This window comes from Neophocaena asiaeorientalis, unplaced genomic scaffold, assembly GCF_003031525.2.
Source record: "Neophocaena asiaeorientalis asiaeorientalis breed wild unplaced genomic scaffold, Neophocaena_asiaeorientalis_V1.1 scaffold182, whole genome shotgun sequence".
Classification (NCBI taxonomy): Eukaryota; Metazoa; Chordata; class Mammalia; order Artiodactyla; family Phocoenidae; genus Neophocaena; species Neophocaena asiaeorientalis.
The window spans coordinates 1621762-1639684 of NW_020174648.1; the positions used below are offsets into that span (position 1 = coordinate 1621762).

The 17923-nt window shown below is 39.8% G+C and overlaps 1 protein-coding gene across 1 annotated transcript in view; it reads right to left on the reverse strand.

Annotated features, from left to right (window-relative positions):
- AXDND1 (axonemal dynein light chain domain containing 1) overlaps positions 1-10960 on the reverse strand; it is a 78864-nt gene extending 67904 nt beyond the window's left edge. Inside the window, exons 1-8 of the mRNA XM_024758740.1 lie at positions 10883-10960; positions 10378-10567; positions 8749-8921; positions 8225-8328; positions 5395-5515; positions 4286-4371; positions 2106-2162; positions 537-639 (exon numbers count right to left, since the gene is read on the reverse strand). Coding sequence (XP_024614508.1) covers positions 537-639; positions 2106-2162; positions 4286-4371; positions 5395-5515; positions 8225-8328; positions 8749-8921; positions 10378-10456 — 723 coding nt within the window. The 5' untranslated portion in view covers positions 10457-10567; positions 10883-10960. The remainder of the gene's footprint in view (positions 1-536; positions 640-2105; positions 2163-4285; positions 4372-5394; positions 5516-8224; positions 8329-8748; positions 8922-10377; positions 10568-10882) is intronic.
- Between the last annotated feature and the right edge of the window lie 6963 nt (positions 10961-17923).

Sequence of the window (17923 nt, forward strand, 5' to 3'; positions counted from 1 at the left end):
TTACATAGGAGTGCCTTATATTGAACTTGTCTATAAGTTCCAAATTCTATAAAAATAAAAACTTATAAAACAAAAGAGAAACAGCCCCATAAAGGAAAACATCTGTATCTATGTAAGACTGAAAGAGCTCTTTCATTAGGTGCAAAATAAAAAGTATAAGTGATAAGAAAGCATGGTTTAATTGGCAATGTTTTTAGTGGTACATAAAATAATAAGGGTCTTATAATCAGTGGTGCCTTATATTCAATTAAATACAATAATAATGACTAAAAATTAATTATACAATGTTTACCACATGCCAAGCACTGTCCTAAGCAATCTACATTCATTATGTCATTTAATCTCTACAACAACCCTATGAGGTAAATAATATTATTATCTGTAATTTACAGATGAGGAAATCAAGGTACAAATACATTAAATGACCTGCCCAAGGTCGTCAGCTAATAAACGGCAGGGTCAGGAGTCCAATCCAGGCATTCTTCCTCCAGAGTGCATGCTCTTAACCACTGGTTTACATTGATCTTTGTAATTACCTTGGTTGGCCCTGTATATGCCTGATTTTCCACACCAGCCCTCTCTAGCATAGCATCCATCACATCATTCAGCTGGACCACTTCTATTCTTTTATTAGGTTTCCTAAAAGATTAAGATGGCAGACATATATAATTAGTGTTACAATAGGTCATGCTCAGATGGCAAAAGGAACATAATATGTATAAAGAAAATGTACATACTATGGAATATTAATGGTATTTTAAAGCGTTATACCTATATGTACAATACTAATCTAGTGGGATATCAATAATACAGTAAAACAAAATACAAAAACAAAACAAAACAAAAACCAACAAAAATGCAAATAGTATGACCCTCTTTTTCATAAAAGAAAATAATGTTCCACCTCCCAAAAAAACTCTATACCCCTATTGTGTAAGATTGTAAGAACACGGAAAAATGTGGAGTAATAAACACCAAGCTGCTAAGATCCGCTACTTCACAATATAAAAGAAAAGGGACAAGGGATAGATAAGAAAAGAAGCCTATAGCAAAATGGAGAAACACTAATGGTTATATTTAGAATATAAAAGTATTTTAAATATGATCCAGCAATCCCACTTGAAATCAGGATCTTGAAGAGAGGGACTTCCCCGGATATCCAGGGGTTAAGAATCCATGCTTCCACTGCAGGGGGCACGGATTTGATCCCTGCAGGGGACTTATGATACTGCATGCTGCATGGTGTGGCCAAAAGAAAAAAAAAAAAAAAGGATCTTGAAGAGACATTAACACTCCCAAGTTCACTGAAGCACTATTCACAACAGCCAAGATGTGGAAACAACCCTCGATCCATTGATGAATGGATAAAGGAAATGTGGTGTGTGTGTAGACATATATATATATATGTCTACACACACACACACATACATACATACATACATACATACTGGAATATTGTTCAGCCTTAAAAAAAGAAGGAAATTCTGCAATATGCAACAACACGAATGTCCCTAGAGGACATTATGCTAAGTGAAATAAGCCAGTCACAGAAAAACAAATACTGTGTGATTCCACTTACATGGGGTATCTAAAATAGTCAAACTCATAGAATCAGAAAGTGGAATGGTGGTTTGCAGGGGCTGAGGGGAGAAGGAAATGGAAAGTTGCTCATCAATGGGCATGATATTTCAGTTATGCAAGGTTCTACAGTTCTGCTGTACAACACTGTGCCTATAATTACAATATCGTATTGCACACTTAAAATTTTAAGAGGATAGAGCTCATGTTAAGTATTCTTACCACAGTAAAGTAAAATTTAAAAACAAACCCAAAAAAACCCATTTAAAATGGTAAAAAAAAAAAAGTGTTTTTAGCACTTTGATATTATTATAAATATGTAAGAAAACAATATGCAGGGCTTCCCTGGTGGCGCAGTGGTAGGACAAATGAAAACACTGATTAAATGATAGAATTGTAGGCAATTATTGTCTTGGCTTTCTGCGGTCATTTTAATATTTTTGTGTAATAAAGTACCAATAAAAAGAAAAATATGTGTATATAGTTATTCCTTCTTAGAAACACTCTCAAAAATAAACAATACTTACATGGATGGGAAGAGCAATAGTCTATTTTCACTGTCTGTGAGGAGAGTAGTATATTTGCTGCAATAAACAAGACAGGTAAATATTATTGTAAGAAAACTGTCTGGCCTATTTATCACATAACAAGACATGAAAAACTTAAGACCTCACAGAATTGAGAAGCTTGGAGACAATCAGAAAGGTCCATCGTTTTACACACAAGAGGATACTTAAATAGCCTTAGACATCTACAGACACAGATATAATGATACTTATCATATTTTTAAAAATTTTAAGTAAAAGAGCTTTAATCACGTTCCTCAGTGTATCACAATACAAAAATTTCTTTGATTCATTAAGAAAAATGACATTTCAAAGGTGGAAGAATGTTTTAAGATCACTGAAGTCAACAAAGTTAAGTGACTAAACAGGTTATAAAATTAATAAGCAGAGCTGAAACTAGAAGCCAAGCTTCCTGATGCCCAGCATATTTATCTGTCCTCTGGAAGTACTTGCTTACACCTAAATGCGTATCACAACGAGAATCTCATGGTAATTCTTCAAATTCATTATTATTTATATATCTTTTTTCTTCCCTTAGTTAAAAAACACTTCCTTTGGTTCTGCCCCCTACTGGAATACAGTTGGTTAATAAGGTCCACTTTCAGAATTTAGATTAGTGAAAAATATTCAGGGAATATAAAGACTCAAAAACGTTTCAAAAATGAGTATGTGAAAGGGACTAGAAGCAATGATACTCCAGGAGCAATGAGTACACCTAGCACCCAGATCTTGGTTTCTAAGAACCCTTCTCCACTAAAAGGCAAACAGTACTCCGTGGAGAAGTAGCTCATAGCTCACTCCAAAGCTGGAGCTGGGAAATACAAGATGAACCTGAAAATCTTATTGAGCCAGAAAATAAGAGAACATTCAAAGAATGATGGGGACATGCCTAAAGAACACAAGAGCCAGCTCAAAGGATCTGGCATTAGCAAAATCAGGAAAAATTTGAACATCAATTATAGCAAAGAATTATAACTCACTGAAAAAAACAGAAATCTATGAGTCTATAATGTAAAATGGTAACTAATATATACAAGAATGATGGAGCTAAAAAAGTCATCAAAAAGATCTATAAGTAGTGGGTTACAAGGAAATACACAAAAGTATTTGGTGGCAAAGGGTCATGAGGGCCTCCAACTTACTCTTGAATAGTTTAAGTGTGTGTGTGTATTAAAGCAAATAAGGCAAAATGTAAACACTTAGTGAGTCAGGATAGAGGGTATACAGGAGTTCCCTGTCCCATTTTTGTAACTTTTTTATAATTTTGAAATTATATACGAATTAAAAGTTACCCAAAAAATGAGTTCCGTTTAGTTCCCTTTGGCAAAATATTGTTCTGAAACCCACCATCATAAGGAAATGCCATTTAACATATTTATTGGATAAGATAAAAAGAGTGACAGCTTCTGGGTATTTTACTATAAAACCTAATCCAAAGTTCTAGTAATTTTAAACTATGGAACATTCAAGTGTTGTTTCAGAAAATAAAAGCAAGATCCCATTTTCAATCCCATTAGCAGAAATCAAAGAAAACTTGAAATGACTAGTCTGAAGTCTGGAGCTAAGCCCTAGAGTGTGCATTATGAGATTCCAACTTAGAGGGCTACTTTCCTTTGTCATTGCTCAAAACCATTCCCAAAGAGGCATAGCAAGCATTCAGAACAAAGATCTATTTTTTTTTAATTCAAAATTAAACAGTAGGAAAAGACAGAGAACGATTTAATCTAAACTAAAATCTCAAACTCTCTTTTTAAATTGAAATATAACTGATCTACAATATTATGTTAGTTTTAGGTATACAGCAAAATGATTCAGTTATATATTTTTTCAGATTTTTTTCCATTATAGGTTATTACAAGATATTCAATATCTTGTAATAGCACAGTTCCCTGTGCTATACAGTAAATTCTTGTTGCTTCAAACTCTTTTAAGTAAGACTGTTTTCATTACTTTTTGATACCTTTCTTAAATTGTATTTTGATACCTTTCTTAAATTGTATTAAGGATGGTAAGCCAGATGTTTACTCACTTCAGTGTAGATATTGCTTGGGAACATGAGTGAACTGCTCAGGTTCCTCTATGTCTGGGAAGTAGGAAACAGTTCAACTTGTCAGATATTCAGTATATACCACAGTACTCACTCATCATAACACTCCAAACCTGAAACTCCTGTATTTGACACGATATGAAATTCTTCAGGAATCAAAGTATCTGTTAGTTTCTTTGGCTTAAAAAGAAAGAAAGAACAAGAATGAAAACAAGCAGATGAAAAAAATTGAGTTTCACAAATCCTAATTTCTATACCAAAGGGATACTATTTATTAAGAGATTTTGATCAGAGAAATAACAATAGTAGTAATATGGGTCATGGCAAGGAGTAATAAACTTTTAGCAGAGCACAAATTAAAAAATTAGCCAAGGGGTTTCCCTTGTGGCTCAGTGGTTAAGAATCCGCCTGCCAATGCCGGGGACATGAGTTCGACCCCTGGTCCGGGAAGATGCCACATGCCACCGAGCAGCTAAGCCCGTGCGCCACAACTACTGAGCCTGTGCTCTAGAGCCCACAAGCCACAAATACTGAGCCCATGTGCCATGAATACTGAAGCCTGCACACCTAGAGTCCGTGCTCCACAACAAGAGAAGCTACCACAATAAGAAGCCCATGCACCACAACAAAGAGTGGCCCCCGCTCACTGCAACTAGAGAAAGCCCATGCACAGCAAAGAAGACCCAACGCAGCCAAAAATAAATGTTTAAAATAAATAAATAAATAATATTAAAAATTAGCCATGAATTAAAGAACAATCTTGGTTTTAGTATTAATTACACAAAAATCTATTGACTTTAAAATTCAATAGGAATGTAAAATTTACCTTAGCAACAAGCCAAAAATAAGAATTCTACAATTCTTTTTTCTGCCTTTTTTAAAATTGAAGTACAGTTGATTTACGATGTTGTGTTACTTTCAAGAATTCTACAACTTTAAGCTGTTGGTTTCTTTTAAAAAAAATCTAGTCTCCTACACTGTATTATCCAGATTAAAGGAAATAACTGTAGTTTGGAAAATGGCTTAAAATAAGATATGTTTGATCATCTCCCACTAAATGCCCTTTTCTAGAAATAATTAGAAAGTGCTATGAAAACATAAACAATGCAGGTTGTTATAGTATGACATGGCTTTATATTTGGGGGAAATTTTTTTTTAAGTAGAGAGAGGGAGAGGAAATTATTTGTCAAATACTTTATTTACCTTATGAGGCACAAGGACACCATCACGTGACTGTAAGGAACGGTTCATTTGTGGGGGACAAACTGCGTTCTCCCTAGTCTCTCCTTTAACATATTTAACATCGTACAGAAAAGAAATATCCCTAAAAGATAAGAAAAATATATTTACAAAATAAATTTTGTCTGGTTACTGGATAAGAATGGGTAAAGTCCACACACATCCTTCACACAAAGGGACACAAAACTGGTCTCCTTACCTCATACTTTACTAAGAAGGCTGAGGCATTAGGGTTCCCCCCCGCCCCGCACTCTTCCTCTTCTCCATGTCAAATTTCTCATTCGCCTTTCCTTCAGCCTCATGTTAAGATGTATTCTCTTCCCCAGGGTTATTTCCTCCACTTAAGTCCTTCATTTCATCTTTGCCCACATCCTTGGGGACCTCATTCCATCAATCCTAATTTCTGTGTATTTCCTTCTCTCTTGGAACATTCCCCCTGGTCTATAACTCAAGTCTTCTCCCCTTCTAAAAATCTTCCCTTGACCATACATTGTTGTCAAGTTACCTTGATCTGTCTATCTCTCACTTTCTGCTAAACATCAGACTTCTTAAAATTTCCCTGCAGTTGGGAAATCATTCTCCAGAAAGCTGAGGATGACTTTCTACAGCTAAGTCATCAGTTCTCATCTTCCACTATTTTCCTGGAATATTTTCCAGGGTTGATCACCTCTCTTCTTTAAAACACTCTCCTCTCCTCTGTCCTCTGTATGACTGGACTCTCCTGGTTCTCTCATCCTACCTACCCCTTCTTGAACATCTCTGTGACCTCCTGCCTACCAAATGGAAATGCTCCACAACCTCCTGTCCTCATCCTTCTGTGCTCTCCCTATACTTTCTCCCTTGGCAATGCTATCAAATCTCACCTTATCATATTTGTTACCTCTAGATATGACTGAATAATTCTCCTTCATTCTCACTTTTCACCCTTCTATATTCACTAATTCTGTCAGCACCACCACTCTACTCATCAAAAATCTCAGCATCCATAATTGATTCCATCCCACCCTTTGTCCTCAATATCTATCACTAACACTTATTAATTTTACAGTCACCCTCCTCTTGTCTCTTGCCAATGCCAAATCAAGGTAACTTTTGCCATGTAAGATATGTATCCACAGGTTCCAAGGACTGCAGTGAGGACATTTCAGGGAGGTCATTATCCTATCTATCACACTACAGATCTTCACATTTTAAAAAGTTCCAACTCAGATGTCATTTGACATTAAAACTTTAATGTCAGTTTATTGCTACATTCAGATATAGCTAATTATTTTTTCAAAGTACTTCAAACATCTCATAACTACTAATTATTATATAGTAATAATTATAGCCATGGTCTGATGGCATAAAATAAAGTACCAATACTTATGACACCAAAGCCCCAGGACACAGAAATGAATAGCCTAAATTTCTACCACTTTTTCTAGCACTGAGACATAGCTGAGTAATAACACCTTATATTTACATAGCAGTGTATAGTTTTACAAGTGCTCTTGCATTCATTATCTCATTTGTGCTTTCTATAACCCTGGAAGGTACACAAAATGGAGCAAGTCTATTATTCCCTTTTTACAAGTGAGAAAATGGAACTCAGAAAGACTAAATAACCTACCCAAGTATTAGTAACTGTAAACTTACTATTAAGTGATATTTCAGTAAGGAGCATGGAGGGAGTAAATTTTTTTTTGGAGGGAGTAAATTAATAAATTAACCATACACAGAAAATTAGCAGATTACAATCTTCACAGGGAAAATGTTGTAATTTTGGATATTTTTAGGAATGATATAAAAACAACAAATATAATTTGCTGATTTGATCTAAAACAGTGTAAAGGTTAAGGGTTCGCTTTGAGGAAAAGCAGGGATTAAGCACTTGTTTTTCAAGGTTTTGCAGGTCATGAAGCTATGTTACCTAGCTCTTCTCAGATGTGCAAATAAAAGAGGCCCTAAAGGCCTTCTGCCCGATATTTTCCCTTCTACTAGGGTACAACAAAGAATAGGAGAGTAAGGGGACAAGTACATGAAGGCATGCAAAAGCAAATTTAAAACAAGTGAAAAGTCAACAGAGCCAGCACGTATTGCCATCCTCTTGATAATAATCATACACAAAAAGGTAGACCCATGTCCTCTTCAGATTGTATACTGGTTCATTAAAGATACTTCAAGCGGGCTTCCCTGGTGGCACAGTGGTTAAGAATCTGCTTGCCAAAGCAGAGGACACCAGTTCAAGCCCTGGTCTGGGAAGATCCCACATGCCACGGAGCAACTAAGCCTGTGCGCCACAACTACTGAGCCTGCGCTCTAGAGCCCACAAGCCACAACTACTGAGCCCATGCTCCACAATTACTGAAGCCCGTGCGCCTAGAGCCCGCAACAAGAGAAGCCACCGCAATGAGAAGCAATGAGAAGCCCACCGCAACATCCGTGCGCCTAGAGCCCGCAACAAAAGAAGCCACCGCAATGAGAAGCAATGAGAAGCCCACCGCAACGAAGAGAAGCTCCCGCTCGCCACAACTAGAGAAAGCCCGCGCACAGCAACAGAGACCCAATGCAGCCAAGAATAAATAAATAAATAAATAAATAAATAAATAAATAAATAAATAAATAAATGTATTTTTTTAAAAACAGATACTTCAAGCTTTGAAATCTAGATTCTATGATTTTATTCTCTGATTTAAAATCGATGATTCTATGATTTTACAGTTTTTCCGATTCTGCTCCTCCCAAGGAAATCATACAAAATGAGATAATGATTCTATTCATCTGCATCTACCCAACTATCTTCCTTCTTTACCTTCCAGCTCCCGTTAGGGAAACGGGATGGTCAATCAGATATTTGAACTTATTTCTTCTAATAGGGTTATGCCAGACGTGGTCAACAGGGCGTGGAAGAGTACCCTGGGAAAAAGAAAAACATGAATACACAGCAGAGGGCGCTCTAGTCAAGTGAAATCTATTCTTAATCATTTTTGAGTATTTACATTAAAGGCATTTGAATATTCTATGGAAAAAGAGAGCAGAATTCTTATTTAATACCAAGGAGAAAGACTGAAACTAGGACAATTCAATAGTGAAAGAAAAATATCAAGACTAAGAGTAGTAATGATCATTTAGGTAAATCACATAAAAACAGGTTAATGGAAATACTCAAGTATTTCCTTGAAAATATGCAAAAGAGTTTCGTTTTCAATCTAGGAAATTAATTTTAAAATATTCTTAAGACAATCTGGAATACATAACATATGCTAAATAAATACTTAATGAACCGGATACCAAAAGATAAATGTTCCCAAGTACTTTATATATGTATATACACACCTTTGGGGTTTTAATTTTCTTAGGAGGCAGTAAGTTTTCAGGACAAGAACCAGCATTGGCTGTATAGGTCAGAGAAAGTAGAACTTCCTGAGGGATGAACTCATTCTGAAGGGAAGTAAGAAACGGTTTCGACGGATCCACCAGACTTTTTTTCTCCCTTAGTTTAGGAAGTCCTACGAAAATAATGGGAAAGAAAAGCTTACTGTAGTTTTTTTGAGAGTTAATTAGAGATTCCCAGGCTACCTCATCAATCCCATATATATGTTGCTAACAGAGAGAAACATTGCTTCCGGTTGCCAAGAATAGCAGCAATATTTAAAACACTGAAAATCAACTAGTCAAGAAAAAGAAACTCACATTGTCTGCCCTACTCACACTTACATCAGACATGAGTTCAAAAACTCAGGTACAGAGATGAACCTCCATTATTCCAAATTCAAAGTTGAAAATTAAACTCACTTCACTTGATCAAACTAACCGAGATAGCATGAAGATGATGGGAATGTCTATTTTCCCTTTGATGTGAAAATGACAAAAGAAATCTCCTCTCCTCAAAACTGTCAAATTATTTAGTAATTTTTTCTATATAAGTTTAAAGGTGAAAATTAAATTGGAATATTTATAGAGTGAAAGGTATCTGAGTTGGATTTAAATGTAGAATTGGGATCCTTAGAAATGAAGAGAGTGGAATAATCTGAGCAAATTAGTGCAGTAAAACTCAGTATAAAGAGTGTTCTACTCAGCTTGACTAGGGCAGAGGAGTTATAAAGATAGGGGAGTCGGCCTAATATAGGAAAAGGTCTCCTATGCAGTCAGCAAGGAGGGTTAGTTTGTCAATCTTCTTAAAGAACTCTCAACTAATCTATGCCCCTCACATAGAATGGTTTATGTTAATTTCTGTACGGATGTATCATGCTTTGATCACCATCAAAACCTCTGAGGTTCACATTACCAAAAGTCTATCTCTTGAAAGTTTGGGATGGAGTCAGAATATCAGAGGAAATAAGGAAAAAAAAAAAAAGTTAGGTGGGACTTTAGCAGAATCTCCCCTAAAAACAAGATGTAGGTGAGTTGGAGGAAGCTTTAACATAATGAGGGGTAGGAATGAGTCTAGCAGATTCTTTTTTTTGGGCATGCAGGATCTTAGTTCCCAGACCAGGGATCGAACCCGAGCCCCCTGAAATGGAAGCGCGGAGTCTTAACCACTGGACCGCCAGGGAAGTCACTAGCAGATTCTTATTCCAGTACAGATCTGCATTTAGCTATATATGAATGAAAATCTTATACAAATAATTACTTTCATTCAGAATAATTACTAAAACCTGATACAAACTGGTTCCTTAACAAATACCCCAAAAAAGTACTGTTTCATACAACCATTGGTATTTAAAATAGGTTGAATTTAGAACAATATAAAACTCATTAGCATCTGAAAAAAATTACAAACACAGTCCTTACGCAGAGTAGTGAAAAATACTATAAAAGGAATGGCTTTTGATTTTATTGAAACAAGTGTATTGGAAAAACGAAACTAATTAAAGTATCCTGAAATCTCAGATTAAGGAAAATAGTGAACGTATTGTGATTTCTGACTATGGCCATGATTATTTATGCCTTGAAGAACTTTACCTGTCTCTTCCTTGGATGCAGAGATTTTCACATTTTTGCCCTCAGGTGTTGACGTTGAGGGCGTTTTCGGGAGCGACATAGTAAGCAATGCCTCCTATCACTCTCTAGTAATTTGAAATACCCCTCCAGAAAGCTAACCTAGAAACAAATCAGCGGCATTACTGGGATTTGGCAGGGCTGCCACATTGACCTGCAGGAAAGAGAGAGAAAGAGAGAATGAGAGAGAGAGAGAGAAACCCGTTAACTGTTTATGTTAAAATTGGAGTTTACAATTCATCTAGCATGGGTTTTCTTTGAGGAGACTTCCGGGCTCTAAAGTCCTCGGAGGCGACTAAGAAGCCTGTGGGTGGATCAGTCTGGGCCCGGGTCGGGAAGTACACGCTCGGCCCACCCCTCCGACCACCGGCACCACCTGAAGGCGCCCCTCGCTCGAGGTCCCGGCCTCCCCACAGGCAGCGCCTGGCGCACGCAGCCCCACCGACTCGCGGTCGGGCAGAGTTCGCACCGTTTCTGCATCAGAAGTGATGGGAAACCGACACTTGCAGCCCGTACGTGTAAACTATGCTTCTCGCCAGACGTCTTGTAGCCGCACCTTTTCTCAAACGCCTGCGTGTCGTCATAGAAACCCAGGACCCCGGGCCTTAGCAACCCTCAATGGCGGCTGCCTTCGGCGGTGCCTGCGGAGGACTGAGACGGCTAAGAAACAGTCTCTCGGGGATCCCATGTGTTTTAAATCTCAACATAGATTCAACAGCAATGAAGAATAAAAATGTTTAATCGGGCCGTTCTCACGGAGTCAGAAAGTGTCTGGATCCAGGCGCTTCCGCGGCAGGCGGTCGCTCTCCCCCTGCCCCGGGAAGACTTCTTAGGCTTGTGACCAAAGGCGAGGTAGGACTCGAGCAAGTTTCTCGCATCACTCTATCCCACTTTTTGTTGTTTCCTCTGTTTTTCTAAAAGCCACATTCGGGGGGAAATTGGGTAAACAAAAACTCTGTGTTCCCATCAGTTGAGGTATTATTGCAGAAGCTGCTCCTGTCCTTGGCATTTCCATCGAGTCTTCCTTGGATTATTAAGCACCGCCCGCGCCCCCCTCCCCATTCTACTCTTAACTTTCCGTGCAGCGGGAAGGCATTCCTAGGTCTAGACTTTTTTTGGCTGGAGGCAGGTAAGAAGACTGCACTTCAGGCAGAGCCAACCCAAGTCAAATCGTTGGGTCTTACTGCTTAAAAACCTGTTCTCAGGAAGTAATGGGATAAACACATTAGAAAGGAGGAGCTGAGAGCCCGCCTCTTACCACCACCAGGATTAGCCAACCAAACTTGGGTCTGCTCGCCCAAAGCATAGCCTGGTTGTGATGAAGGAAAATAGAGTTTATTACCAGGTGTGGTGAAGGAAAATACAGAGTTTATTGCAAGGTGCTAAGCAAGGAGAATAGGCTCAAAAGACATGAACTCCCCAGTGGCTTTCAGGGAAGGGTTTTTAAAGGCAGGGTTTTTAAAGGAGAGAGTCGCAGGTGCCTGATCAGCTTGTGGACATTTTTCTGATTGATTTCTGGTTGGTGGGGAGATAACCAGGTGGTATTTCGGGAGGCAACATCATCAGCCTTATGGTTCCAAACGGTCTGGGGTCTATGTGCTTTTGTTAGCATGCAGTCAACTTCTTCCATCTGGTGGGGGAGTTAGTATATGTAAAAAACTCACGGATATGGCTCAGAATATTATCTATAGCCCTTGGGTAGGAACTAAGGGTCATTGACTTTTGCTTTATAGCTAAACTATTATTTTACTTGACTGTTTTCCTTTCTTTCTGCATTTTCTCACTTCTCTGAATTTGCTCTTTGGAACTTGGGGAAGGCCTAGGAGGCTGAAGCTTTTCTGCAAACAAGAGGCAGGGGATGGGGGTGTGGGGCAGTGTCTTTCCCCCGGAAGGCTTCACAGGGTCCTGCTGCTTGGTTTCAGGATCATTTTGTATTAGGATGAAACCTTAATGCCAAGTAATGCTGGTGGATTCCCAGCATCTAGATGCCTCTAGTCTGAAAAATAAATTTCAGGAGGGAAGAAAACTTCTCTTGTTCAGTCATCATATTCCTTAGTACCAAGCATAGTGCCTGGCACAAGCACCTTCAATACATGATGTTTGAAAATCAGCTGGACAGTTCTAATGCTTTTGTGTTTATATGCTTAAGTCTCTGGGTTTTGGGAGACTCATAATAGCTCACAGAAATATGAGCAAAGTGTTGAAAACAAAAACAGTACAATCTCTATGCCCCTTTTAATTCTTCTAAACACCTTGGGTATCTAAACATTTTAGCCTTTAGCCCTATCTCCCATCATCCTAGGTTTTTTCTAGATTTTCCAAGAATTAAAATACACATAGCACACACATATTTCACCTTAAGGACTGGCAACCATCAAAACAGGTGAGGGGGCAGAAGCAATGCACAAGCAGGTGGAAGGTAATTTTCCTCCAAAGTTTGTCTTCCTCCCTCCTCACTGCTGTCCTGACTCTACATTAGTTTGGAACCATAACCAGGATACTGAACTTCAGAGGTCCCAAAACTCCAGCATCAGTTTATACATGGTTTATCAAGCTTTTACATATTAGAAGAACAAAGTAATTCATCTTTCACATTCTTAAGTTTTAAAAAATCTAAAGTAGCGCATTGATAAGATGGGGAAAAGTGAACAGATTCAAGAGATACATAGAAAGTAAAATCTAGGGACTTCCCAGGTGGCACAGTGCTTAGGAATCCACCTGCCAATGCAGGGGGCACGGGATCGAGCCACGTCCGGGAAAGATCCCACATGCCGCGGAGCAACTGAGCCTGTGCTCTAGAGCCCTCGTGCCACCACTACTGAGGCCCGCGCGCCTGGAGCCTGTGCTCCGCAACAAGAGAAGCCACCGCAATGAGAAGCCCTCGCACTGCAATGAAGAGTAGACCCTGCTCACTGCAACTAGAGAAAGCATGCATGCGGCAACGAAGCCCCAAACACAGCCAAAAAAAAAAAAAAAGAAAGAAAGAAAGTAAAATCTATAGGATTGGGGAAGTGATTGGATCTATGGTGTGAAGAAAAAGACATCAAATGTTACTTCTCATTTTCTATCCTGTGCAATGGTGTGGTGATTACACATACCAGTTCCTGACCAAAGGTCTGGGTTAAAGTTGTAGAAGTATGTGAAATATAAGTACAAGAAAAGATAACATAAGAACATTACAATAAGACCGTAACTATTGAAGAATACAATTGCTACTCTTGGGAAACTCCTCTCATCATTGTGAATTATACACAATGATGAATGCTAAAAATGTTGTTAAGATAAAGTATTACTGAGGTCTTTGATGGAAAATACCATAGCAAAATGCAAGCAGATAATAATTTTCCTAAATAGAAAATTTCAAGACATAGTAAAAGTGACACAGTTATAAACAGGGCTAACTGTGCTTCTTGATGTTGGCTGACTTCTGTGGCAGCTTTATACCCACTCAGCAGTAGGGTCTTCCAGGGCTTCCGGTGGACAAAACAATATCTCGGAAGAGAGGCAGTCAGTGAAATCACCAAACGTACCCTGAACTAGGACCAAAGAAACACAGCGTGTGCTTATGCACCGATCTTTTTACCAACTCATTTCCTAAGTGTGAACAAGGGTGATACATCCATAGGTGCTTAAATACAGCACGCAAAGCTCCCTGGAGTCTGAGTGGGAAGTAGGCCAGTATCTGTATTTAACATAACAGAAAAATGAATGTATCAATCACAAATGTTTAAAAGGAGACACTGAGAAAGAAACCTGGACACTGCTCAGCAAACACTACCCAGGGGAAGAGTAGTATGGAACAGTATTGCTTCCATAAAACAATGGCATCTGTAAAACTGAAATGATGCTTCAGTCTGTCTTAGTTTTTTTTTTTTTTTTTTTTTTGCGGTAAACGGGCCTCTCACTGTTGTGGCCTCTCCCGTTGCGGAGCACAGGCTCCGGACGCTCAGGCTCAGCGGCCATGGCTCACGGGCCCAGCCGCTCCGCGGCATGTGGGATCTTCCCGGACTGGGGCACGAACCCGTGTCCCCTGCATCGGCAGGCGGACTCTCAACCACTGCGCCACCAGGGAAGCCCTGTCTTAGTTTTTATGTCATGCAATTCACCCAAGTACCCTCCTTCGGATTTCACCTTATAATAGAGAGACCGTTAAGGCGGGAGGGTTAGACCAGCGATAGAGGCTCCTGCTCAGCCATTGGTCGGCGCCACAGGGGGCCCCCTTCAGCCATTGGCCGGTGCCGCAGTAGGCCCCTCCCCCAAGCAAAGCAGCGCCAATGGGCGACCCTTAGATGGGCTGGCAGAGTGGTGGTCGTCAGGTGGAGAGTAAGAGGCAGATCCCAGCCTTCTCCCTGGGGCCCTCCAGCTCACCCAGCTTCGGGCTCCACAGAGGCCTCACCAGGACCGCCCACTGGCCGGGCCCAGGCTCTGAGGCGGCAGTGAACCTCTCCCCCATCCGTGCCTCTGCAGCCTAATGGCAGCGGCCATCTGCATGGGACACAGCCTGGGGCATCTGGCCCCCACCGTCTGGGCAGCCTGAGGAGCCTGAGGGCCAGCTGGGTCCTGGGCGCCTGGCTCCCTCAGCCATGACAGCTGGGCAGCGTCTGGGGACCTGGCCCTGAGGGAGCCACCAACTGAGATCTGCCTCTTCAGCCAGGCCTGGGCACTGGCGGGAGGACCCAGACTGGGTGCTAGACAAATGCTCCGGGGCACGGTAACCACCCACCCTCCCCGCGCCCCACCTCGCAGGGACTCCCTTCTCTTAGCCAGGCCTGGACCTCGGAGGGCGAAAGTTGAGCCTTGGAACTTTGCCCTTTCCTGTCAGAACAAAGGATAACGTTTATTTGTTATGTCCCTGTAAACCTGTCCCTGTTAAGTCCCACGATGTTACAGGAACATCGTGACCTGACCATGACCGGACCTCAAGAACAAAGGATCTGACACCAAGAAGTTTGCAACAACTAACCATGCTCCTCCCTCATCTTTCCTGTAAAAGGGCTTTGCTGAAAGATTTCAGGGAATTTGGAGTTTTTTTTTAAGGCATGAGCCACCCATCTCCCTGCATGGCCCTGCAATAAACATTTCTGTGTCCCAAACTCCAGCGTTTTGGTGGTGTTTGGCCTCACTGTGCGTCAGGAACACAGTTGCGTTTCGGTAACAACATGGCTGTGCCTTGAGGAAGAAATAGGCTTTTTGTCTGGTTCACAGCCTATCTTCAGTGCGCATCACATGGTGTTGATGCCATCTAGGCCAAAAAATTCATCTTTCTCATTGTACAGTAAGCTGGGCTTCTGCAAGAGAGTAAATTTAGTGACCATGGCCAACCTGAGTATGCCACCCCAAGTGCAATTTCTCATGCTGCATTTACAAACTGGTGTTCCAGTTCTATAAGTCAGATTCATGAATGCAGTTAACTTGGGTCCAAACACAAGCTCAGCCTAAAAGGACAAGATCCTAAACTTTAGTAAATTCATCAAGGAAAATTGCCACACTGTGGCTTCACCCCCAGTGGCAAAGAATAGTCACTTGGTCCAAGAATCAGGGGCACATCTAATTTCCGAAAGGACTTCCCCCTTCCCACTCCTCTGGCACTGCAGAGGCAGGTGGGTAGAGCCAGACCATGGAGGCTAACTCAGTACTTCTTGGCTGTTACTATGATATATGCTTCTATGTATAGAACGTTGTGATGTCAAATCCTACTCATAGTAGTTTCCTATTATAAGGAGATTCTTTGGAGGGAAGGGAAGCAACCTATCTTGCTTCAAAATTAGTTTTCCCAAGTCTTGTTTGAAAAGGCACACTTCCCAGTCAACAGATTTTCTCTTTTCATTAGAAACCTAAATCCATGTCTACCCACTGGGGAGCGGGGTGGGCAGTACACTTTTAGAAATACCCATTCACAAGTTTTAAAAGGCCAACAGGAAAAGAAGTCAAGCAACAAATAATGACCACAGAAAGAAAGGAGGCTCAAGAACCAGGGTCACTGCTTTTCTTGATGCAAATACAAAATCACAACTGGGCCCCATTATTTCTTTGTAATCTGTAACGTGGCTCCCTCCATTATCCTGAAAAAGAAAATTCTAACAACATTGTAAATCAACTATACTCCAATAAAAATTATTGGCTATATTCAGCATATAAAGCTGTGTGCTATTAAGGTGAAAACCATTTATGAACATGAAATACATAGTTAACATAGGGTTAATATCAAACTTGAGTTACTTTTAAAATGAGACATGGTGTTTTTCCAAATTTATTTACCACATTCTTCACATATGCAATTATTTTGCCCTTTTGTATGTATTCTTTTTAAAGTTTAAAAAATGTTAATGCTAATACAATGTGTGCTAAACAAAGTGATGATACCAGTGATTAGACAAAGATATAGGGGGTGGGGGGAGGAGGAATTGTAATTCAGGAAAAGAGCAAACAAGAACGAATTAGAAAAAACATCGTTAATTGTAGGATAACCCTTATAACAACTTCAGATTCCCGGGACTTTTCTGCAGCTCTTAAAACACTATGGGTTGCACATGCTGGAAAGGTACTAACACAGGAAGGAAGCTGCCTTACTGGCCCCAATGGCAGAGCCTTGGCTAGGGCTTCAGCTCTCTTCCCACCCAAGTGGCATGTTTGTACATGGGAATTCAAACTGTATCCCTAAGAGAAGAGAAATACACCTACCATCTCATCAAGACAAACTAAAAGAACACCACAAAGCATGGTGAAGTATCTGCTAGCATAAAGGCTAGAAGAAAGCATTTAGAAAAAGAGTACGGAGACAGTTTTAGATTTTTTTAAAAACTGCATAACTTCTGAAATTAAGCCTTTATTTTTCTAAAATCCAAATTAGCTATTTGAAAGTCTTTATACTTCACAAGAAAAGAAGGAAACTTTATTAAGGATTTTACAGATTGTACAGCTTTCCTACTAACCTAAAGCTTATGAATTTTATCAGTATCTACCGATTTTCACACTGGACATTAAATTCAGGGTGGGGAAAAGCACAGGTGTACCAAGTAAGGACTCCTCTCCACTGCAACCAGAGTAGCTGTATTCTACCTCCTTTATAAACTGGCTTCCAACACTCTGTGACCTGATAGAGACTTTAGTGATGTTAGAAACTAATCAAATACTTACATAAGCTTCACTAACAATATTCATTCTATTCCTCAAAACATTTACGTCCCAGTTCCCTCCACTTCTGAACCATAATCATAAAGCCTAGAGATAAGATATGTGAAAGAATGTCCAAGGCAGGTCTTTCTTTGATAGTAAATATATACACACACACATATATAACTATCATATAAACTACATAAGTTACATGAAATTTTGCATCAGCAAGCAAGTCACTGAACTATCTTCCATTAAGAAATTCATTCTGCCTTCCAAGACTAGAAGCATCCTTACACTGGCAGAAGTAAGGCCTCATTAGCTTCCGTCCTCTCCATAATTTCTAAAACTTAAGTATAAAGTATACACACTAGTTCTAAACATGATTTAATACTTA